Here is a 22,321-nt window from a genome sequence, read left to right as displayed (position 1 = left end):
AGATTATAGCCATTTAGCAGCTTGCAGCCAATCCGGCACGTTTCGCGGGGCTCGTAGGCGCCGAACCCCGATCATGGCTCGTAACGATTCGAAGACCATTCGCCGCCAATACCGAGTCTGGATACATAATAACCTTGACTGCTTGCAAGGCATGTAACAAGCTCAGTTTTATGGGTTACTAGAAGAGCTAGTATTGGCATAGATAGGTCATAACCTACTGAGTAGGTCCGCTCGATGTAAGCTTTATGCTTTCGCTAGAGAATCAACCTAGACGTGGCAAGGTTACTCCTTGGCCGCTCGGCCAGTTCCGAACAACATCAGTGCGCTTCGCAAGCTGCGTACTGAACAGGAAGAGAATATTCCAAGCCTTGTTGTTTGAGGGGTAGACGAACAGTCTTCTTCCTTCTCAGGGAAATGATCTTGAATGACGCCAGACCATCATCCTTTGGCACGCCCCGTGATCGGATGGCATCGGCCAGTTCTCCCCGCCGACGCCGCCATAAACTAATGAGTCTAGCATATGGGGCCGCCCGATGAGCCTCCCGGAACTACGGTCCGATGAAATGTTAGATCTGAGGGCACAGCGAGATCTCATAGGGTGATCGGAAACCATATCCCGAGATCTCCACTTCACGAGACCTGGGGATTTAACTACGCATGAAGATATTTCCAAACACTCTAGACCAAAAGCTACAAGAATCGCCGCGTTTAAACGTATAGATTAAGGTGGCTTATTCGGCTCAGCCGCCGGTGCTGGCAGAGTACACTCGCGGAGCGATCCGGGTGTGGGCCCGCCGAGAACCGGCCCCATCCGGACCTGAAACGGGCAATTCTGGCCGATGGAGAAGCAGCCTGGCGTTTCCCAAGAATCGTTGAATAATTCCCTTTCCAGAACTTCTCAGAGAAAGGAACGCGTTATACAGCAGTGAACGACGTATGACGTACCAAACGTCTTTGAACGAACCAAGCCAAAACACTGTGGAGAGAAAACCCACCAGGTCACGGTCTTAAATACCCCGCGCTTCCCCTCCACAACTACGACAATTGACTTCTTCAAAGCATCAAGAGAGTGCTCTACACACCACTTTCGTTGTCACGACATCTCACACGAAAGAAAACATGACCATCCGCAACGGCCAGACGAACGGGGCTCGGCCCTCCAGCACGTCATCCGCACGTCTCTTCTCGACTTCTGAAGCCTCCGCAATAGATTCATTCGCATCCCTCTGCTCCCAGTCAGCAACGCCAGAAGACTATCCCTTAGCCGCCTCGATCGAAAAGAACATCCCCATCTACGACCTCCCGCCGTACGCCAGCCTCGACCAAGACCAACGCGCGGCCCTCCAGGACGAGTGGTACCGCGTCCTCATCTCCGGCCCCGGCGTCTTCGTCACCAAAGGCCTCTACCGCGACAGGTCCCTAATCGAAGCGTCCAACGCCGCCTTTGCGTCCATAATCGAGGAGGAAAAGAAATCAGGCGTCGCAAAGGGCGACCACTTCGCCAGCGCCGGCAAGAACGACCGCATCTGGAACTCCTTCAGCAAGCATGGCCTCACGGACCCGGCGTCCTTCGTGAAGTACTACGCGAACCCCTACCTCGGCCTCATCTCCAGCGCGTGGCTGGGGCCCGGGTACCGCATCACCGCGCAGGTGAACAACACCAAGCCCGGCGCCGCGCCGCAGGTCTGCCACCGGGACTACCACGTCGGCTTTCAGACCGCCGCGGCGTCAGCGCAGTTCCCCCGCGCGATGCAGGTTGCCAGCCAGCTCCTGACGCTGCAGGGCGCCGTGGCCCACTCCGAGGTCCCCATCGAGAGCGGGCCGACGAGGCTGCTGCCTTTTAGCCAGACGTTCGAGCCTGGGTATGTGGCGTACCGGCGACCCGAGTTCAACGAGTTCTTCTTGAAGAACTATGTGGCGCTGCCGTTGGAGGTGGGCGACGGGCTGTTCTTCAACCCTGCGCTCTTCCATGCGGCGGGGGAGAACCAGTCGGCCGATGTTTACCGGATGGCGAATTTGCTGCAGATTAGCAGTGCCTTTGGCAAGCCAATGGAGTTTGTCGATGCGGTTCCGTTGGTGGAGAAGAGTTGGGATCACTTGGTGAAGTTGTACGACGAGCAGGGGATGAGTGAGGAGGTCAAGTCTTTCATAGCCGCCGTCGGCAACGGATATCCTTTCCCAACAAATCTTGACAATAACCCGCCAAGAAACGAGGGTATGGCACCAGAGTCGGAGCAAGACAATATCACAAGCAGTCTTGTAAGCAAAAGGAGCAGGGAGGAGGCGGTAGATGCGTTGAGGAGCTTCGTCACTAGGTGTAGGACATAGATAGAAGCCAACTTTTGGATTATTTAGAATACAGCGATGATCTGGTTCAGGAATCAAAAAGCATACGCGAATGACTAAGATCAATATTAAGAAGATCATCGCTGGCCTCACTGATCCAAGTGCAGTCGATGATGCCTCACGTAATCAATCTCTCGGACTTGACCGGCACGTTGACAGCACCGGCAAGACGCCGGGTAACTTAAGTTCAACGCGTGAATGAGCCGCCTACCGTGTTCGCACAGCAATCGCTCTAGTATTACCAAATAGGCAAACCGTATTAACAACTAACGCTGCCAGAGGTTGGCGTGCGGCTGAGGTGCTAAGACAGGTAAGCGAGAGGACGACGGGAGAGGCGTCCGTGAAGGCCGACATTGAGAAATACCAGCACGAAGGGGTGGTAAGAAAATCGTCGCTGAAATTACTGAGTATCAGTGAGACCAAGACATCTGTATAACCAGACAGTCGGATACGACCTCAGCTTGGTTGACAAGGGGATTATCAGGGGTCAGATGTGAACATGCTGCTTGCGGTCAACGCCAAGTCATTCAAATTTTCCATCTCATGGAAGCCATCTCTAATAGTGATCGCGATAACCGCGACCACGAGCGTCTAAGTGGAAAGAGGCTTCCAATTCGACCCCCTGGGTCTAGACCACTGGAAGCCAAACGTCTGGATTCGCCTATGGAAGTCTGCATGCAGGAATGACAGCGGCTGGCTGCTTTGAAGCTCCCACCGAGGCGGAAAGCCCAGAGGAGATGCGGCCGAAGAGGGGACGGACCAGTCGGAGTGAACCGACAAGCCACGGGCTGAGCTTACCCACGGCCCGTGGCATCCAAAATAGCCCTCCGGATGACTGCTTCGATTCAATGTCTTACAGATTGGGCACCCGGCTCGACCCCGGTAGGGCGGACAAGCCGTGGTGCTACCTGAATTAAGCCTTTTAGCCTGCCACGCCTGACAGCCATGATTGGCTCTGGATCGGTCCTTTCCAAGTATTTGGCTGCGACGTTGCCGTACTGGCTCTCCGGTCTCGTGCCCTGGCGTTGGCGGGGTCTTTGTGGAGTGAGACTATCCCCAGCCAACCCTTCCAAACGCGGCGACATTTCGTGACCGAGTCCGGAAAGCTGTTGTTTGTCAGACGGATCCGAGAGTGGGAACAACGTTTACATCGCTAGCTGGTCATCTTATTGGGTCTAGTGTGGGTACGGACATTCTCTGGCTTGCTTGCCCTGGAGATCTGCATGGCGAGCTGGCGATCTCCTGCCTGTCGTGGCGCACTATCACAATGTTTACGATGCTTCAGCATTCGCAGGGATGGGATTTTTTTATATATTGAAAGAGGGAACCACAATTGTCCGAGTCTCATTCTTTTCATCATCACACAGAAACCGTTCCAACAGGCGATTCCTTTGCGAACAATCGCCCCCTCTGTCTCACCGCAAACGCAAACGTCGTTGTCTCACCCGAGAAACTGACCGAAGCCCCACGCAATAAAAGCACCTCGGGTCCCCGAGAAAGTTGTCAATCCCAAGCAATTCAGCCTTCAGACAGCCAAATCCAATCACTTCAACACCAGTAATTCTTTCCATCAAGATGGTCGCCAGCAGCCGCATTGCCATCGTGGCCTCCGCCTTCGCAGTGGGTGCTTCCGCCGCTGTCATCAACCGCCGCCAGCAGCAAGATAACGGCTGGCTGGCCACCGACTACCAGTGGGGATGCTCTCCTGGAGGATGCAGCTCTCAATTCAACCTCTTGGGCTTCGAAGGTGTCCCCTCTGGAGCACCCGCCTTCGATGTCGTCTGCAGCCCCATCTACATCCAGCAAGATTGGATCGCATGCAAGAACCGCGACGGCAGCACCATGGCTCCCGAGTCTGTGGTCTACGCCGTATGGAAGGCCGGCCCCGACAACGACAAGCAGTACATCAACATTGCCCATGTCTACTACCGCCAGGAGGACGGTCTCTACTACGACGCAGAGAGCGCATCTGCGGGTTTCCTCCCCGAGAAGGGCGGCACTGAATGGTTTTCCATCGCCACTGTCAACCCAGCTTCAGAGAGCCATCTTCCGCCAGTCGTGAACACAGATGCGCCCACGCAGACCGTTCAGGCGGATACTGAGACCGGTATTCCTGATCTGGTCAATGCTGAAGACCCGGTCGCCACATCTACCGATGGCTCCGTGCCGGATCCTGTCCCTGCTGCCGGAGAGGACATCCCTACCCCCGATCCGACTGAGGACCCTGCCAACGATCCTACCACCACCGATGAGTCTGCTCCTGTGTCCGACCCGACTGCCACTGAGGCTTTCACTCCTGCGGTTGACCCTCCTACACCTACTGATGACGGAACACCCGCCGCTGACCCAACTCCAACTGATGAGTCAACGCCCACCGGAGACTCGACTCCGGCCGAGGATCCCACTCCTGCGGCTGACCCTACTCCTGAGTCAACTCCTGAGTCTACCCCCTCCGAAGACCCCGTTCCATCTGGCGATGGACCTTCGAACACAGTGACTTCTGACATGCCCGATGGCGTGGTCCTTTCTCAGCCTCTGCAGTCTGACGTCGTTCTGTCCCAGCCTCTCCAGAACACCGTACCTGGTACTGGCACCATCCCTGCTGGAGGCAATGGAGCTTAGACTTGAAGGTGGACGGTTGTCTTCACGCCTCAGAATGAACGTATATGTGCTCGCATTGGGAAGGAGTCCTGATTTCATACATTGCATTTCTCTTTATATTTATACTAATACTATACTTAATAATAGCTGTTCATACCATCTACCTCTCTTGATAAGTGACGATGCGGTGTCCTACTGTGCATGAACACGCTGTCTACCACGGTTTAGTGTCGATGGGGGCAAGCGGCGTCTGGCACTTGGCCGCCAACGCAGCCTTCGCCTCATCGCTATCGATACTCACGCACGGCGTGTCAATGCCACCGTCGATGCCATCGCAGATGATGACAGGCTCACCGCCGCAGGGGCTCGTGACGTTGAAGTTCTTCACCGTGATGTTGTGGCAGACGGCATCGGGGTTCGTCGAGCAGGTCAGCTTCGCGACCGCGTTACCGTAGATACCGCTCGTGTAGCCCGTAAAGTTCTCGAACAAGACGTTGGACACGTTCATGCCGGAAGGGTACTGCTCGCAGGTGGTCTCGTTAATCTAGGCCCCATGTTAGCGATCTTGGACGTTTGCGGCCTGCTGCTGCCAAGCAGCCACGAATTTCTGAGTCGTGGTTGTCTTACGTTGAAGTAGCACGAGTCGAGGATGATTCCGTAGTCCATTCTTGCCAGCCAGAAGTTCCTTTATGCGTGGATTAGCAACCTCGTGGAGGTATCGGTGACAAAGAAGGGGGGGTCTCACTTGTATGTGATGTTCTCGACGTATCCGTAGCCGACGTTAGGGCCGGCCCAGGTCTTGATACGAGCTCCCGAGTACTATGAAAGTGTGAGTTGCGTCGCGATTGATTGAGTTGGTGAGGATATTACGTCGCCGTTCAACATCCACACGTTTTCAATGTGGACGTCCTTTACGAATGACATCTCGCCGGCGTACTGGCCGAGAGATCCGATTGACTAAGAACACGGGTTAGTCGTCATGTTGTCGCAGGCTTTCTCGTATTCTTACTTGACCGTGAGTACCTAGAAGCCAGGTCAGTTATAGGAAAGATAAATCATCAGAAGTCAAACGCACCATTGCAGTACATCGTATTCACGTAGAGGTTGGTGTTGTTGGACTTGGGGGAGAAACAGTCATCGTCAATGTTGACCCAGACACGCTCAATGCGGACGTCCTGCACGTCGAGAGAGTCGAAGAAATCCGTGTTCTTGGGGATGATGCTGCCGTTGTTCGTGATGGCCGTGGCGATGACGTCCTTGTACTGGATGTTGCTGGCTATTGATGCAGTCAGTCTCGGGAACACGATGAAGTCCTATGACCTTAGTCGCGGCTAAAGTATCATGATGACTTACATCCAACGATGAAGTTTGTCCAGCAAGGTGAATCTTTCATGTGAATACCCTCAACCTCTAGGTTGGTTGTGTTCTCCACGTAGAAGAGAATGGGCCGAAGGTATTTGTTGTCAGGGTTCTGGGGTTGGTCAGTTGGAGGATAGCGTTACGAAGAATAGGACCTTCTCACCAAGATACTAGGGTAGTGTTAGTAGTTACAGAATGTCATAAAGGAGAGACTGATACTTACGATCCAATACCGGCGTTGAACTCATTCCACCAGCGCTGGCTATTGAAAGTGTCAGCCAAGAAGCTATTGATAGAAGGGATATTCAGCGAACCCTTGTCCATTGATGACACCGTCACCATAGATCTTGATGTCCTTTCCACCCCACTTCCCTGCAAGAGTAATTAGTTACGCGACAAAGCGTTTTGAGCAGTACAGCAGTACAGCATACAGAACATGATGGATTTCTGCCGTTGGTTAGCCTCAATCATGTCAAGTTGTCATGTCGAAAAGACTTACTTGGAACGGGTGCTCGAAGGCATTTTCCTACGGCTCGTTGTTAATGCCATGAAGCTATGCCGAATAGTGCAAGATATCTCTTCCACGTACTTGCCAGTAAGCGACATCATTGGTGAACTGAGCCAAGTGTGTTAGTACTCGCAGCTTAGACAGAACTTAGAAGGCGATCTTGTGTGGCACACCTTAATCTCTCCTTCAAGACGAACATGCACGTCGTTTAGGAAAGTCAAGTCAAGAGCCTTCGCAATGACGAAAGTCTTCCCTTTCGGCAAGTACAGTGTACCGCCGTTATTAGCGTCCTGAAGTCCCTTGCGGAACTCCTCAGAGACGTCATCCGTGTCGTTCCTCGAAGCGCGGATCTCGACAGTCTTGCGTCCACACCCATTCGAAGGGGGCGTGTAGGGGTGGACGTCCCTGAACTCTTGCAGAGATCTCGGAACACCGGCAGGCAGCTCCACCGCGTACGACAGCACGCCAGTGACGGCTGCAAGCAGGGCGAATGATCGTGAAAGACGCATGATTTACGAGGCACCTCAGGGATGCGATGCAACGACACTATCCGTTTTTCCCGGTCAAACGAAACATCCCAAAAAGAGCGAGCGACTGAGGACGGTCCTCGCCCCCCATCTTAAAGGCTTCAGCCGAACCCTGGAGGACGCATTCTTAGTGGAGCAGGAGGGCATTCCCACTTCTTTTCGGGTGAACTCCTCATCAGACGGAAAAGTTAAAATGGAGTCATCGCAGTGCAGACACGCTGGATTGATCACTTTAATCGTAATTAAAGCCGGAAAATATGCTTTTGCCCAGCCTCTGAACCCCCCGCGCGGGTCGGAAAAGACCCCCGACCAACGACTTCATCTCTCCCATCTTGCCGCGAAGCGGTCTGGCGCTCCAGGCCGGTGGGAGATCGGCGTGGGGAAGTTGGCTGGGGTAATCTTGGAGATGTGCGGGGGAGATCCTTGGACAGGTCGCACTGCAGCGCTCGGCTTGGGCTTATTGGTGGGAAATCCCTGGCTTGAACGACGACGTTCGGATAAAGACACCGCGCCGCTGGTTAAACCATGCAAATCTGGTCCGGTTGGTTTGGCAGAGATGAAAGCCGAACTGAATTCCGTTTTAGCCTCATGGCCGGCAACACGAAGATGTCCTACAGAAAATGTGTGGCACAAAAGGATGGCTTCCCTCAAGAGACGGCCTGATTTTCCAATATTTACGCAGACATATATTCCTACCTTCAGCGTGCTCAAAAAGAGTTGAAGTTTGACTCCGATTGAGGACGACTATCATATCAGCGAGTCAAGATAGCGACAACAACGACCACTGCAATTGTAGTAACGATATACGCGATCATGGGGGGCGGCGCGGTAGCGAGGACGAAGACAACGACAACAATAGCGAGCGCAGCGGAAAAGCCATCGCTCTAGCATATCAAAAACGTGGTCGCTTCTCCATAACACTCTAAAGTTCCATGTTCTATTGCTGGCTAGTGATGCTAATCTGCACGTGGTTCAACCCTGCTTGGTGTAAAAATCGTCATACTATCTTCTGTTTCGAGTGTGATTCTATCCTTGGGATAGTCAGGCGCAAAGCTCATCTGGCTCGTCTGCTCGTACGCTTGAAAGATGTCCCCACACTTTCTGGTCCTACGACCCCGGCAAAGACGTTCTAGATGCTCCTGGTACCTTTCATCATTGAAACCAGTATACTTGAATTTGCCATCTCCGAGGTCTCTCCAGCTTGTGAGAATTACTGCCCTGACCCTTTTCCCATCAAAGGCAAAAGGAGCGTCCATTGCACTGATAGCATAGTCTATAGGACAGGTGTGGCAGCTGCGGATCCAGTTGAGTGAGGGCAAGCAGTGTTTCTGGCACGGCTTTTCATGGTTCCAAAGACAATCTAGTATTTTGTCCAAACTGACCTCAGGTTGATCGCGCCAACCGCTGGGCAAGAATACCTCCTGTATCATCTCGTTCGGATGCAAATGAGGGCAAGTCCCACTCAACAGCGTACCTAGACGAAAATGACTTGGTGGGTTTTCAAGGTAGGTGGCCTTCGCCAGTTGGGGTTCGAAATAGAAGATGTCTTGCATCTTCAGCAAACATCTTCCTCCCACAACCTTCAAGTCGCGCAGAGAATCCATCCGAATTTCGTCGGCTTTTTTCTCAACCCTGACCATGGATTGAACGTTCGATGAAATGGGCACTGAACGAAGTAAGTGACGCAGACTTTGCTGTCGTATGAGGCCGGCCACGACGGTTTTGTGCGCATGCTCTTCGAAATACGGCGTTCGTATATGCTTGAAGTGAGCGCCTTCTCCTTGACAACGGGGCCGATTCCGCTCGTCTGAATCCAGTGCTAAGGATAGCTCTGGTCGGTGGAATTTGTAGCAGAATCGACAAAGAATGAGCTCGGGGTACATATCGTACTGTTCCATTTGGCGTAGGAGAGCGTTGCGCTCACGTGGGCAGAGTGTGTTGGGATAATAACCAATTTTCTCCAGGATCCTGGGACTGAAAATCGGGAACAGTGGTCTGCATTCAATGGGAAGGTACTGCTGGATCTCCAGCAACAGCTCCGCAGGAAGCTTTTCCAACAGACTTAGTTCTTGGCTTCTGCAGCAATTAGCCATCAGTATTTTGGTGGCTTGGTAGGTACGGAGTTACTTACGCCATGACGAGAAACACATTCAAGTATACCAAAGAGAGCCAGAAGAGCAAGTTGTTGCGCGGTGGCAAAAGCTTTTCTTAAATACAGATTGTTGTGACACTAAGGAACACGACCAAGAAAACCTGCGTTGTCTACCTTATATATAACTGCTAAGTTGCTGAGTGGAAACAGAACTAATAGAAGAGTAGTGTTGGATCAGTAAGTCAGGCGTGAAATCGCTCCGTCTCTTTACGAAACCCTGAATTCTACGCTATTGGTTTCTCGCATGTAGTTAGCCGTTGAGGTTCTTCCTTTCTACCTCTTTAGCCAGCCATCGAGGTTCTTGGCAGGTCTTAGCTATGCGTACGCGTACCCTTATAGCACGAAAAGCATCGCAAGCGCTTTTAGAGGTCTGTCTCTTTAGGAACTTTGAAACACAGCGAAGGGAAGCTTCCCTCAAACATGGGCAAAATGATTCACCGGGCCCATAAGTGTACTAGGAGACGAATATTCCGCGTATCTGATGTCTATGCTTTTGAGATGTAGATGTGCGTCTCAGTGGTTTGTACGATAGCCCTCTCGCTACTACTGTCCGGGTCATTCCATGTGCCGCCTGAATCCTTCATTTGGGCGCGTTCCACATCTCGCTCGCGAGGCCCCCCCTTGATCTGTACGTGGAAAGTGTCCATGTCATACTCCGGTTCATCGCGACTGGTGTCAAAGCGGTTATACTGAGAACGATGACCAGCTGAAATCCCTCCCCCAGTGCCCCCTATGGTACGCAAACCATTGCCCGACACTCCGCCAGATTTCCCAGTTGTGCCTGCCCCGGAGGAGAAAAGCTTTGGAGAAACGGTGTGGAAGAAGAGGCGAAGCGTGGAAAGACATGCGCACATAACAAGCAGGTTCGCTTCGATGCTTCTGCTAAAGAAGTCAGACATCATCAAACAAGGTAAGACACGACTAGGCTGACTTACACCCAAATGTTGATGAAGATTCCACCCCACGTCTGATCGGCGTCGGCCAGAATGGTGATCAAAAGGTACAAGCGGACCACAGAGGTGATGACAGTCCTGCCGTACGGTCAGCGCTGCCCATACAATGAAGAAACACCAAGGTTCCCGAGGTTTGCCCTTACACCGAACCAATGCCGAATAAGGCCAGCAGTCCAACTTTCTTCCGTGTTGAGATGTGCAGAGACAAGACCATCGGTATCGGGATGCAGATGATCATGACATCTGTTATGACTCCGAACGCCGCAGTTGCCTTGAACGTCGCGACTCGATCGATGCATTCGCCGTCGGTGACGAGGTCGTATGCGGATGGGATCGGTTTGCAGGGGAAGATGGAGCTGAAGAGAATGCTCAAGCTGGAACCCACTACCACGAACATCGTGATGTAGACAGACCATTTGAACCATTTGGCGTTGTTGTTGAGCTCGAGGAAGAACAACAGGATGACCATCTTGCAGGCTCCTGGTGGGATCGCGTAAACAATCGGATTGATGTAGCTGTTCCACTGTTGGCTGTCAGCGTCTTGGAACCGTGCATCGAGAACATCTGGTGGAGTTTGATGACATACGAAAGTGAAGTCTTTGAACTTCTCAATTGGAATCTCCCAGCCATGAACCCCAACATATCCTTCCAGGGCAGCCTCTGCATCTGGGTTAGCAGCCGAGAATAGCACTATTGCTTGATAATGACTAACTTATCATCAATGCCTGGATGGCGACCGTGAAAACCTTCTCTGGAAGTCAGCATGTCTTGCACTCATGTTCTCCAAACTGCCCTAGGCACGCAGCGGTTTGAAGCCCCGAAGTCGGGAATAAACACCAACGGGCATCCAAGATGCTTGGGAACATAAGACAACTTACCCATCCAAAAAGAAGCAGCACTGCAGCGATGTCAGTTTAAAAACAAAACTTGTACCAGTCTAACTTTGGAACACGAACCATCATCAAGTCCAAACTTCTTGCGAATGACCACCTTGACATACAAACGCTGAAGTAGGAATAGAAGCGCTAGAAACATGCCGATACCAACGACCACATACGTTTCGACTACGTCCCGCCTCTGCGGGTTCTCAAAGTCGACAACATACCCCTCAGGCGCCGGAAGAGCCGTAATCACACCAGAGGTATTAGACATGGCGATCCAGTATCTCGAAGGTGAAAGAACAGTGAATGAAAGAAGCTACGTAGCGAAAGCATGGTTCGTAGGAGGATCAAAAACTCTTCATAGGAGCATTGGTAGTCGTACTGAAGCATTGCGATTGTGTCAGATTCATTCAGTGTTCCAAGTCTCTGTCTACGGATACCGTTCCCTTGCTTCACTTGGAACACCCCACTCCAGCTCAATTGCTCGGACTTTGCTTCGTCCTCAACTCATGGCTGAAATCGCAGATTGCAGACGAGGATCCTTGCGACATGTCCAGACTGCGGAGACAGGGCTAGAATCCACACCGAGGGTCCAAGCCTGTGGGATGCTTCCCCGGCGTCCTGGTCCCTTGTTAAGGCTCGAATTCTCCACCACTCTGCGCTGTGCCGCAACCTTCACCGTCGTATTTATGGAGTGCTCCGTCCTCGCCAAGTCAGCAGAACCAACGGCTGTCTACCTAGTTTTGGTTAGTTGATTCTCGCCATTGCAATTCAGCAGGGCCTGCTGAATCGTGCACTGGAGTATCGCGCCAGGTTTGACTCTCTCGCTCCATCTAGCTTGAGTATCTCACAAAAAGAGTGATGAGAAATGATAGCTTTTCCGGGCTCTCGAAGTCTAGATTGCTGTAAAATTTGATTTCGACAAGACCCGTGCCTACGATCAGGCCGAGATCCGCTGTGAATATCATTCTGGGGGCTTAAGTACCCCTGACTGGGGCCCGGTATATTAATCAAGCGAGTGTAACGAAGCACCAACAACATTATCTGGACGACCAACAACCTTGATCGAGGGGGCAGTACGACAGCCAGTCACAACGCCACCAGAAGTGGGATATCGACGGAGTTGCATATGCACCTCGCCTCTTCCGCAGTCTGTGCCGTTGAAGAATCAACAATCCTTCCCATGGTTCCCCCGAGTGTGGTAACATCGACTTGCGCGTCAAGTCAAACGCAGTTTCTTACCACGTCACTTTTCATTCTAGCACAGAATGACTTGCATATTTTCCTTGATGACCCCTGAGAACTAATGTCAACATCCAAGCCTGTAGGATCAGCGACACAATGCAGCAGCTTGGCCCCAAAGGAGGATGACTGGATTCATGACGACGATAGCCCCTTGAGCGTTGTTTTTCTTCTCCTGCAGACCCGTCGTCTTGCATCAATAATCTCGGGGCCTCGGTCATTGCAGATTTCAAGGCTCCGTGTCATGTATAAGAAATCTATCTACCGCCACGTGGAAAGAGGAAATTTGGTCGCTGCTGCTCACCCTCAAGCTCGCCAAGGTCGTGTCTGTGTATGCTCGATTCGTCACCGGGGGTCATCGCCGCCGGACTTACTCAATCAATCGTGGAGCAACTCACATTCGCCAACGCCACAATGTTCAACGGAGGCTTCAGCACCAGCCTCTTGGCCGCCTCGGCATTGTTTCTGCCCGGTATCTGCTCCGTGGCCGCGCTCGAGGCCCCGGAGCCGATGGCGATTCGTGCAACCACCACGAACCGTACCGGCATTGCTCCTGTACGCCAAGCTTCCCCCTTTCTTCAGTCCTACGCCGCAAACTTGCAGGAATCCCTGCGACATGCGTGTCATGCAACCACCGTAAACAGGAATAGTGATACATTTCACGACTGACATTTATGACTACCAAATAGTGCGATGCCTTGATCACGGCTGGCTTGGGAGACCGCTTGGTATTCGCCACTGACGAAGGCTACGAGACACGCATTGCAACGTATTGGTCCGTCAGTGCCCGTCTTCGACCGTGGTGCCTCATTCAGCCCCGAGACACGCAGGAGGTCTCTGCCGCGCTGACTGCCTTGGTCAACGCTGGTTCAGGTGCTGGCGATTGGCATATTGCCGTTCGCGGTGGTGGACATAACCACTGGGCTGGCACAAACAACATTGCCAACGGTGTCACCATCGACCTGGCTTTCTTCAACCAGTCGTCTTATGATGCTGAGACGAACCTAGCGTCCATCGGCCCAGGTGACCACTGGAAAGATGTCTACGCCAACCTTCTGAAGTACAACGTAACCGTCACTGGAGGCCGTGACGGCGGCGTCGGCGTCGGAGGCTTCCTCCTTGGAGGTGGTAACTCATACTTCACCGGTCGTATGGGTTTCGGGTGCGACTCGGTCATCAACTACGAGGTCGTCCTTGCGGATGGAAGTATCGTCGACGCTAACAACAGCACCAACTCGGACTTGTTCAAGGCTTTGAAAGGCGGCAGCAGCAACTTCGGCATTGTCACCCGGTTCGACATGGAGGCGATCCCAGCGAAGGACCTCTACACCGGTATCCACCTCATGAGCAAGGACAACTCTGACGCTGTAGTCGATGCTATTGTCGATTTCACCAACAAGGACGAGGCGTTCGCCGATGATGCTGCGGTTTTCGTCTACACCCACAACACCGCGATGGGCGACGACATCCTGATCGCTGCATCTCGCGTCAACACTCAGGGCAACAGCAACACCACCGGCTTTGCAAAGGTCAACCAGATTCCCGCGATCAGCAGCGACATGACCCGCCGCAGCATGGCTGACCTCGCTTTGAACTCTCAGATCCCTGCGGGCTCTCGGTAGGTTCATCCATATCTATCGATAAACCATTATGGAGCGCTAACCATCGGTATTCACAGGAGCGTCTGGTTCACTTTGACCTTCAAGAACGACGCATCCATCCTCAAGGAAGCCGTCGATGCTCACCAAGTCTTCGTCGACACCATGAAGGCTGCCGTCGGCGCGAATGAGTTTACCACCCAGATGGTCTTCCAACCCCTCCCAACCTACTTCGCCAAGATTGGCAGCGAGCGTGGCGGAAACGTCCTTGGTCTTGACGGTGAGACTGACAACGCCATTCTCTGGCTCGGCCTCGTGACTATCAACACTGAGGCCCAGGAAGCCGTTGCTCGGGCCCACATGGCTGCAGCAGCGGTAAGAATCGAGGACTTTGCTGTCTCTGTTGATGGCAACGTGAACTGGCGCTACCTCAACTATGCCGATCCTAGCCAGGACCCTATCAAGACCTATGGCGACGCGAACATCAACTTCATTCGCAGTGTTGCATCCCAATATGACCCCGAGGGCGTTTTCCAGAAGAGAATTCCCGGAGGTTTTAAGATCTCTAGGGTGAACTGATCACCTCAGATGCAACGGCATAACAAGGACTTGTAACGAGCAAACTCCGCTAAACACATGGGAAGTCGACCGTAATTGATAATGACACAAATGAATATAAGTAACTAAATGAGTTCTGTTGCAATGATACGTGTGCTCAAGTCGAATGACCAGACATTAGACGGTTCTTTTTGTGTTTCCACTTTGGGGGGAATTGAGCTTATACTGGGTGAGCTCAGAACACATGTGGCAGAGCTTGCTCAAGCATAGCCTTTTGCAACCCTGGCGGGCCTTCGGTCCCATGAATATATCAACGAACGAAGAAAAAGATATGAGGGACATTTGTATAACGATCAAAACATTGAGGGCGATAGGGATGGGAACAACAGAAACAGTCGCAAACTGTCGAGGCACGTGTAGTTAAAGTATCTGCCTGGATAGTAAACGCCAGACTTGCTAAAACTTTTACTTGTTGTCCTGGGACACTCCTCACGCTTTGAATCTCACAACAAGGATGTTCATGGCTTCTTTAATCGTGCGGCCGCATCGATTCGACTGGCGGAAACTATGCCGCTTCGGCCGCTGGTGGGACCGGGATCCACCACCGGGCCGGTTTATGAGCGGAGAAGCGGCAAAGTTCCCGCATCCGCTCCCGCATCCGTTCCTGAAGTTGCCGGAAAGGAATATTGCGTCGCAAGCAGGCTCGAGTTCGCTTTCTAATAAGAGCTTTGAATGCAGGCTCACGAGAAGAGTACGTAGATAAGCATGCGTGGCCGACCAACCAGAAAGCTACCTCAAAGATAGCAAAGATAGCCTCCGCGGAGATATCTGCATCCTTCGGGAGATATGTGCATTGCATCCTGCTCCAACAAGAGGTTGACATCCAATGGATTGATGATTGAATTGCTGTAACTAGAAATGACTTCAATCGCTCTAATGCAGCAGCCACTCAGCTGCGAGTGGTGTCATCTTTGGTCATCTGCAACGGCTCAACCAATGCCGTTGTACGCGTACGTAAAATGATGAATTGGAGGCGCTCAAACATGCTAACAGCCAGGCGAAAGATACCTAAGTCAGTTAAACCGACAGAACCAAAATTAGTGGACCGCGCGCCCTTTGAAAAACATGGCGCTTGTATTAGAGCAAGCATCCGGGCGCTATTAAAATCGGCGGCCCGAGGCAATCCGCTATGAGTGGCATGAATCGCTTGTCAGCCTTTTTTTGAGAGCATTGCCTCTTTTCAACACTTTCAAAACATTCGATAAAATCTTTCAATCTGTTAGAGTCAGAGTTACCTATCATTCACGCACAACATGTATCTTCGCGCCGTTCACGCTGAGCAGAGCATACCTGCACTGCGCAAGCTCATCCGCGACTTTCCCCTCGGCATCCTCACCACAGCGATCTCTTCTCCCACATACCCTCTCATCCAGTCCAGCCACATTCCTTGGGTCCTCGATGTCGAAGACGATGCTAGCGAAACCGAGCTCGGCGTCCTGCGAGGCCACCTGGCACGCGCGAACCCGCAGAGCAAAGCCATAATCGAGTCATTGTCGGCCGAAGGCCGCACGGGTACCGGGAATTTCCTTGACCAGGAGGTCATGGTCCTCTTCACCGCGCCGACACACCACTACGTCACACCGAAGTTCTACACCGAAACCAAACCGACAACAGCAAAGGTCGTGCCGACCTGGAACTATGCCGCCGTTCAGGCTTACGGGCGCGCAAAGATTTTCTACGAATCCAAGACCGAGGAAACTCAGAAGTTCTTGGGAAAGCAAATTGACGACCTTTCTCGCATGGGGGAGACCTCAATAATGGGCTACACGGGCAAAGGCGACCGGCCAGGGCCTTGGAAAGTTTCTGATGCGCCGGAACGCTATATCGAGCTATCTAAGATGGCAATCATCGGCATTGAGATCACGATCGATAGGCTTGGAGGAAAGTTCAAGATGAGTCAGGAGCTAGGCGACGGAGATCGTGAAGGTGTTATCAAGGGATTCAAGGCACTGGGTACTGATTTGGGTGACGGCATCGCCGACATGGTGAAGGAACGTGGAGAGCTTAAGGCAAAGGCGAAGCAATGAAATGCATAAACTTCGGATTGGAGATGGGAAGTTAACAATTTAGAATCGTTCACAATATTATATATACGACATTTCAAATTTTGATGCAGCACGAGTTCTCTAGAAGCCCCTTGCCCCGTTGCTACGTCGCCCATGACTACGGCTTTCGTGATCACGACTCAACATAATTCAAATGAGATTCAGACAGCAGTCATAAAGTATGAAGCCAAAAGTGCGAGCCCCAATTGACTCATAGACAGTCTCGCAGCGACAAGCGGCGCACTCGACAAGCCCCGGCGCATTCGGCGTAAATCTGAGGGGCTCATTAGTGGGGTCCGGGCCCGGGCCGGCGTGGGGTGCCAGGGGCCTCAGATCAAAGGCGCCGACCAATACGAAATGCCCTATTATTAAATACGTAAAAGCAAGACGGAATCACTCTTCTGGACATCAAGACCGGGCCGGTCGCAATGACTACAAGCCCGAATACCTATGCATCCAAGCGTTTGTTATTAAAACGTGGACCTCCGTCATTCGGAGGCTTACCTCACACATGCGATTCTCGGATCGATAGCCGAAGCTCGTAAAATCGGGCTGATGACCGCCGACTGCCACCGGCGGCCAAGCTTTCGGAATGGCCTCGCTTGGTTCCGGCCATTTTCCCCGCTCAAGCACGTGGCAGACTGAACGGAAGTGATCGACGTTGTAACCCAAACAACACTCGTGGATTAATCGACTGGGGCTTATCGTGCGAATCAAGCTCATTGTTACTCCTGCGCGCCAAGTTTGCGGCATCGGCTTGCTGCAGCTCCTAACGAGCGGGGGAGCAGCTGGCCCAATGGCTACTGATCACCGAGGTTCGAGACCGCGAGCCCAACGGAAAAGTGACGACATACAGCCGAGAAATACCACATTGACTTGCCCAACAGCTTTGTTTCGAGCCATAATTTTCACTAGAGTGTCTTTTCCTTCCCCTAATTTGAAGAACATTTCTTAAAGACTCTACCACAATATACATCGAGTTGAGATGTCAGACACCAAATCCAATGCGACGGCCCTCGGCCACAAGAGTGCGTCAGAGGATGAAGAGGGAGGGCGAGCTGGTGTAGAAAATGGATCGGTGCCGATTAATGAGGACGACATCGTGGCTCGTATGAACAACCTTGATCCTCCCGTGACGCCGGAGGAAGTCAAAGCAGTGAGAAGAAAGATTGATATGCGGCTGCCTCCGTTTCTTCTTGTAAGTGGATAGAACCTCTTGGTATTGGTGACGATGTGTTTAATGGCGGATCAGGTTCTATACATGTTCACATGGCTGGATCGTGGGGCTCTGGGTAACGCAGCCTTGATGGGGATTCGTGAGGATCTCGGGTTTTCTCCCAAACAGTTCTCATTAGCTGTCAGCATGTTCTTCGTGGGAACATGCATCGCCGATCTGTTTACGAATATCGGAATGCGATACATCCGACCATCTTTATACTTGGCGACAGCTATGGTGAGATTCATCACAGAAAGAGAAGGACTCTTCCATTTCTCTTGTGCTGACTAGAGCCTAGATCATCTGGGGAGTCTTTGCAACTTTACAAGCCGTCGCAGGCAGCCCAGGAGGCATGTATGCCATTAGGTTCTTTTTGGGCATCTTTGAAGCATGTTTCATCAGTGGTGCTCCATATCTCACGACAGTACTCTATCCAAGAGCGGTATGTTACCCTGAATTACCTTCGAATTCAGACATCGCTTAACTTGATACATGAATGGGGTCGTCGCATCAGCATCTACCTTTCTGCAACCCCTTTGGCTGGCGCTTTCGGCGGATGGGTCGCATACGGAGTTGCAAACATTTCCAATCCGAGTGTGAAACATTGGCAAGCGCTGTTCCTCATCGAGGGTCTTCTCACTATTCTCATCGGTCTACTTTGCATCTGGGTTCTTCCAGATCGCCCACATAATACAAAGTGGCTGACGCCCCGAGAGCGCGACGTCGCTACCTGGCGGATGATGCAGGACGGTAACAGGACCCACGGCAAGATCAATTGGAAGACTACACTAAATCAACTCCGTGACTGGAGACTGTGGATGAACATATTCATCTACATGGGCCAGGTCCTTCAGACCTACACGATTGCGACCTTCACCCCCATCATCGTCGCAACCTTTGGATACGACAACGTCAAAGCTCAACTGATGGTAGCACCGCCTTACTGCGTCGCCTTTGTCATGGTGTTTGTTGTTGGATACGCGAGTGACAGACTGAAGTCCTGCTCGGGGCTGCTGGTCATCTGTTCTATCGTCGCGGCTACTGGAGATCTCTTACTGGCCGTCCTACCGCACACGGCAGCGAGCGCAAGATACGGCGCCACGTTCTTGATCTTGACTGGTATTCTGTCGGGGGTCACATTGAGTGTTGGTAATATTACAAGCAATTGCTGTGGAGATATCAAGAAGGGAATCGCGTCTGGACTGTTTCAGTCTTTCGGAAGTACTATGGGCATTGCCACTGGATATCTGTTCCAGTCAACAGATGGTCCGGCCTACAAAAAGGGATTCTGGACACTTTTCGCAGCCACATGTTGGACCGGTGTTGGCAGCGCCTTCATGACAATTTTGACGATCAAGGAGAACAGACGGAGAGATCGAGAGTTCGGAAAGCCTCCCGAGGGTGTGGTGATTGACTTTGATGAGGGAGGCCAAATGGAGAACCATCCATATTGGAGGTATTACCGCTAGGAACACCTCCGAAGACCTCATGTTTCAAATTTTGAATTATGTTTCAGTCTGCAAATGACCAAACAGTCTAGAACTGATCTTCTTCTCGACAAAATGCTCATAGATGAGAGTTTTGCAACTCGGTTGGGGCTATTTCTAGGATTACATTAATTGAGAGTGGATATTTAGGCAAGAAATCAGCAACATCCTAGCTAGAAATACCGCAATTGCCGCCTTAGACGGGATTTGCCTGTGTCGTCCTTATCGTCCATGGCTGATAACGGCTCATTCTTGCCGTCACCTTGTTGTACCGGCTCCCGATCATCACCGCAGTCGTCCAAGACATGACCATGGTAGAATCCGGCATTGTAAGCAGCATCAAGAGCTCCCTGGAGGTTGGTGTCGCTGAAGGGCACCTTCGTGTGCTCGTAAATGACGTCGTTCAGCGCATCCCGGGCAGGCTGGGTCAGCGACGTCCAGTCGATAAGGGGCTGCGAAAACGTGCCGTCCATACCGACATCCGACGGCCCCAAGTTCTTGTTCCCCCATGATGACACAAGCGGATGCGTGTGTTTTCCGTCGGTCGCGGTGGGGCTCATTCCATCTCCACCTGTCCAGATCGTTTTGCCGGAGATCGACGTATCGTAGGTATCGACGTCGGTGGAGTAGCTGATGCCAGCCATCGCGAGCTCCGCAACATTGTCAAAGTCGCAGCCATTATGGGTCAACCAGACGACGACGCTACGCCAGTAGTGCCTGTGGCCGTTGCTGTTGCCCTTGGCCCAACGGACTTTGGGCTCGTACCAGGCGTACATGATGGCATCTCGGCCATGGCTGGAGCCCGTCCGGGCATAGATCTGGCCGGATTGACTGGTGTCCCAACAGTCGCCGCTTTTCTTGCCTGTTGGTTTGAGTCCAGACCTTTAAAAGGACGCATTTGTTAGAATATTGTGCGCCGCTTGGATAGAAGAGTTTGATCTCAAGAGAGGACGAAAGAGGTAGATGAAAATGGGGTGAGAAGACTCACCCGAGGTAGCCTTGTGAGTCTACGGCTGGGTAGGGAAGACATCCGCCCCAAACATGAAGCCTTGGCTTGAACAGTCGCGTTTTGTTTTGCTCATAGTCTGAAGCCTGGGGTTGAGGGAAACCGACAATATCGTTGTGGTTCTTCCACTTGCTCCAAATATCGCCAGCCCCGGCAGCGACTGCTAGGAAGAGACTGAGGAGGAATATTCTGAGTTGTAAAGACATCTCGCTTGTGGACTCGACGGTGCTAACTCAAGTTATTTTCCAGTGGAAAACCATGATGGGTCAGTCAAAGAAAAAGAATATTTTAATGTTGGGGGCACATCAAAAGTATTTGCTGAAGTTGGGTTCCAGAGGAAGGCATAGCTAACAAAGGCTTCATTTCCTTACGCCAAGACCACCGCTAAAGGGTTACCTACTCCGAGTAGAATGGCAATTGAAGACGAAGAGGGTCTCTACAATAAAGTTGGAAATAAATTAATTGCCTGCGTAGGATCGCGCCATCCCGCCGCCTGCCGTCGGTAATTTCCGCTGAGATGTCGCATGAATAAGTACAGTGGCCCTTAAAGTTTGGTTAAATCAAAATTCTCCGTTAGTTGAGCTGGCTTTAAGATATTGGGGCACCTCTGTCCACCACAGAGCTCACTTTATTGAGTCTTCCATAAGATGGACAGGGTACTGATTATTGCATAGGCATCTCAGCCTTCAAAGTCCCGGATTGCGCAGCGCGACGACCGGGCTGTGACTCCCACTGGAACTTTAAAGTTGCGGTTGATGAAAAACCCCACTGAAATTGAAGTTCATATTCGATCAAGCCGATAGTTTGTCGGGTTAAAGACTTTATTTACGTCAGCTTCGGCAAAATGATTGCGACCAGCCTTCTGGTCCATCCGCCGAAGATCTAGCTATCTTAAAAGCTGTTACTTGCCAATTGTTGAACCTCAATGGTTGTGGTACTAGCATTGTTTCCTCACTTCCGACCACCCCCAAAAAACAAGAACAAAATTCGCTGTTCACTATTCCATATTGGAATACCACTCATATAGTCGTGAGCATGAAATCTCTACATCATCATCTCATCATCCTCTTGAGCTTGACCTCCCTCGTCTGGTGTGACGACGAGCTCGACGACTACGGCTACACCGTAGAACAGTACGATGATACGTGGGAAGTCCACCGCAACAGCCAGCGTCTCGACACGTTTCTCATAGACAAAAGCCGCGGGCGCATCATCATTGAAGAAGCCTATAACGCGTGGTACGACTAGCGGCCGAGACTCAAGCTGCGTGACATCATGGTATTCGTCTGGGTCCGGGCCGGCATGTCTCTCTCGGAGCTCAACTCGCTTCAGATCAGGGAGGTGTCGAACCAGGGCACGACAGATGCCATTACGGACGCTCGGGTATCCACTGGGATACAAGCCCCGACCGACTTCACGGTTGAAGAGAACGGCACTGGCTGGAGCGATTTGATCAAGGCAGAATTTTACTACACAATGAGCAAGATGTGTGAGGAGTGGGAATCGTTGAGTTCCAAGAAGGTTACCAAGATAACAGTGCTAAGCAAGGAGGGGCGGCTGGATGATTTTATCTTGTACATTTCGTAATGTAACAACAGGAGGAGGAAAAGACTTTGACAATCAACTACTGAGACAGAATTCAAAAGTAAACTTGTGAATTGGGAGTGCCAACACCACGTGACATACTTGCGTAACCTCCTGGCGCCTGAGCTTTTAAGAACGCTCGCTCTATGACGCGACACCATCAAAGCCAACATGAGGCTTGTACCCAAACAACTCAGT

General features: G+C 51.8%; 8 protein-coding genes across 8 annotated transcripts; 5 read left to right on the top strand and 3 right to left on the bottom strand.

Annotated features, from left to right (window-relative positions):
• Window positions 1-1,119: 1,119 nt before the first annotated feature.
• On the top strand, window positions 1,120-2,328 carry CGCS363_v011962 (uncharacterized protein; the record flags this gene model as incomplete). Its single annotated transcript, XM_036643811.1, has 1 exon — window positions 1,120-2,328. The coding sequence occupies one exon, from the start codon at window positions 1,120-1,122 to the stop codon at window positions 2,326-2,328; it is 1,209 nt and encodes a 402-aa protein (XP_036490760.1).
• A 1,593-nt stretch (window positions 2,329-3,921) lies between these two features.
• On the top strand, window positions 3,922-4,968 carry olpB-0 (Cell surface glycoprotein 1; the record flags this gene model as incomplete). The annotated part of the gene is made up of 1 exon (XM_036643810.1): window positions 3,922-4,968. One exon carries the CDS (start codon window positions 3,922-3,924, stop codon window positions 4,966-4,968), a length of 1,047 nt encoding a protein of 348 aa, XP_036490761.1.
• A 193-nt stretch (window positions 4,969-5,161) lies between these two features.
• On the bottom strand, window positions 5,162-7,323 carry pgxB-0 (putative exopolygalacturonase B; the record flags this gene model as incomplete). Its single annotated transcript, XM_036643809.1, has 14 exons — window positions 5,162-5,491; window positions 5,575-5,632; window positions 5,693-5,766; window positions 5,818-5,904; window positions 5,957-5,970; window positions 6,023-6,223; window positions 6,301-6,418; window positions 6,470-6,476; window positions 6,530-6,568; window positions 6,621-6,678; window positions 6,738-6,753; window positions 6,806-6,832; window positions 6,896-6,922; window positions 7,012-7,323. The coding sequence occupies 14 exons, from the start codon at window positions 7,321-7,323 to the stop codon at window positions 5,162-5,164; spliced, it is 1,368 nt and encodes a 455-aa protein (XP_036490762.1).
• A 2,655-nt stretch (window positions 7,324-9,978) lies between these two features.
• On the bottom strand, window positions 9,979-11,598 carry CGCS363_v011959 (uncharacterized protein; the record flags this gene model as incomplete). Its single annotated transcript, XM_036643808.1, has 7 exons — window positions 9,979-10,372; window positions 10,429-10,524; window positions 10,590-10,969; window positions 11,033-11,106; window positions 11,159-11,192; window positions 11,325-11,344; window positions 11,403-11,598. 7 exons carry the CDS (start codon window positions 11,596-11,598, stop codon window positions 9,979-9,981), a joined length of 1,194 nt encoding a protein of 397 aa, XP_036490898.1.
• Window positions 11,599-12,983: 1,385 nt separating this feature from the next.
• Window positions 12,984-14,746, top strand: sol5-2 (Bifunctional solanapyrone synthase; the record flags this gene model as incomplete). Its single annotated transcript, XM_036643807.1, has 3 exons — window positions 12,984-13,124; window positions 13,259-14,187; window positions 14,248-14,746. The coding sequence occupies 3 exons, from the start codon at window positions 12,984-12,986 to the stop codon at window positions 14,744-14,746; spliced, it is 1,569 nt and encodes a 522-aa protein (XP_036490429.1).
• Window positions 14,747-16,038: 1,292 nt separating this feature from the next.
• CGCS363_v011957 (Uncharacterized protein) lies at window positions 16,039-16,812 on the top strand (the record flags this gene model as incomplete). The annotated part of the gene is made up of 1 exon (XM_036643806.1): window positions 16,039-16,812. One exon carries the CDS (start codon window positions 16,039-16,041, stop codon window positions 16,810-16,812), a length of 774 nt encoding a protein of 257 aa, XP_036490603.1.
• Window positions 16,813-17,815: 1,003 nt separating this feature from the next.
• On the top strand, window positions 17,816-19,515 carry prlL-7 (MFS transporter prlL; the record flags this gene model as incomplete). The annotated part of the gene is made up of 4 exons (XM_036643805.1): window positions 17,816-18,028; window positions 18,083-18,283; window positions 18,345-18,488; window positions 18,520-19,515. 4 exons carry the CDS (start codon window positions 17,816-17,818, stop codon window positions 19,513-19,515), a joined length of 1,554 nt encoding a protein of 517 aa, XP_036490602.1.
• Window positions 19,516-19,706: 191 nt separating this feature from the next.
• On the bottom strand, window positions 19,707-20,745 carry CGCS363_v011955 (uncharacterized protein; the record flags this gene model as incomplete). The annotated part of the gene is made up of 2 exons (XM_036643804.1): window positions 19,707-20,415; window positions 20,522-20,745. The coding sequence occupies 2 exons, from the start codon at window positions 20,743-20,745 to the stop codon at window positions 19,707-19,709; spliced, it is 933 nt and encodes a 310-aa protein (XP_036490419.1).
• Window positions 20,746-22,321: the final 1,576 nt, after the last annotated feature.

The sequence above is a fragment of the Colletotrichum siamense genome, assembly GCF_013390195.1.
Source record: "Colletotrichum siamense strain Cg363 chromosome Unknown KSG_Cg363_contig08, whole genome shotgun sequence".
Lineage (NCBI taxonomy): Eukaryota > Fungi > Ascomycota > Sordariomycetes > Glomerellales > Glomerellaceae > Colletotrichum > Colletotrichum siamense.
The sequence above is the reverse complement of the archived record's forward strand: the minus strand, read 5'-3'. Positions and strand labels throughout refer to the sequence as shown.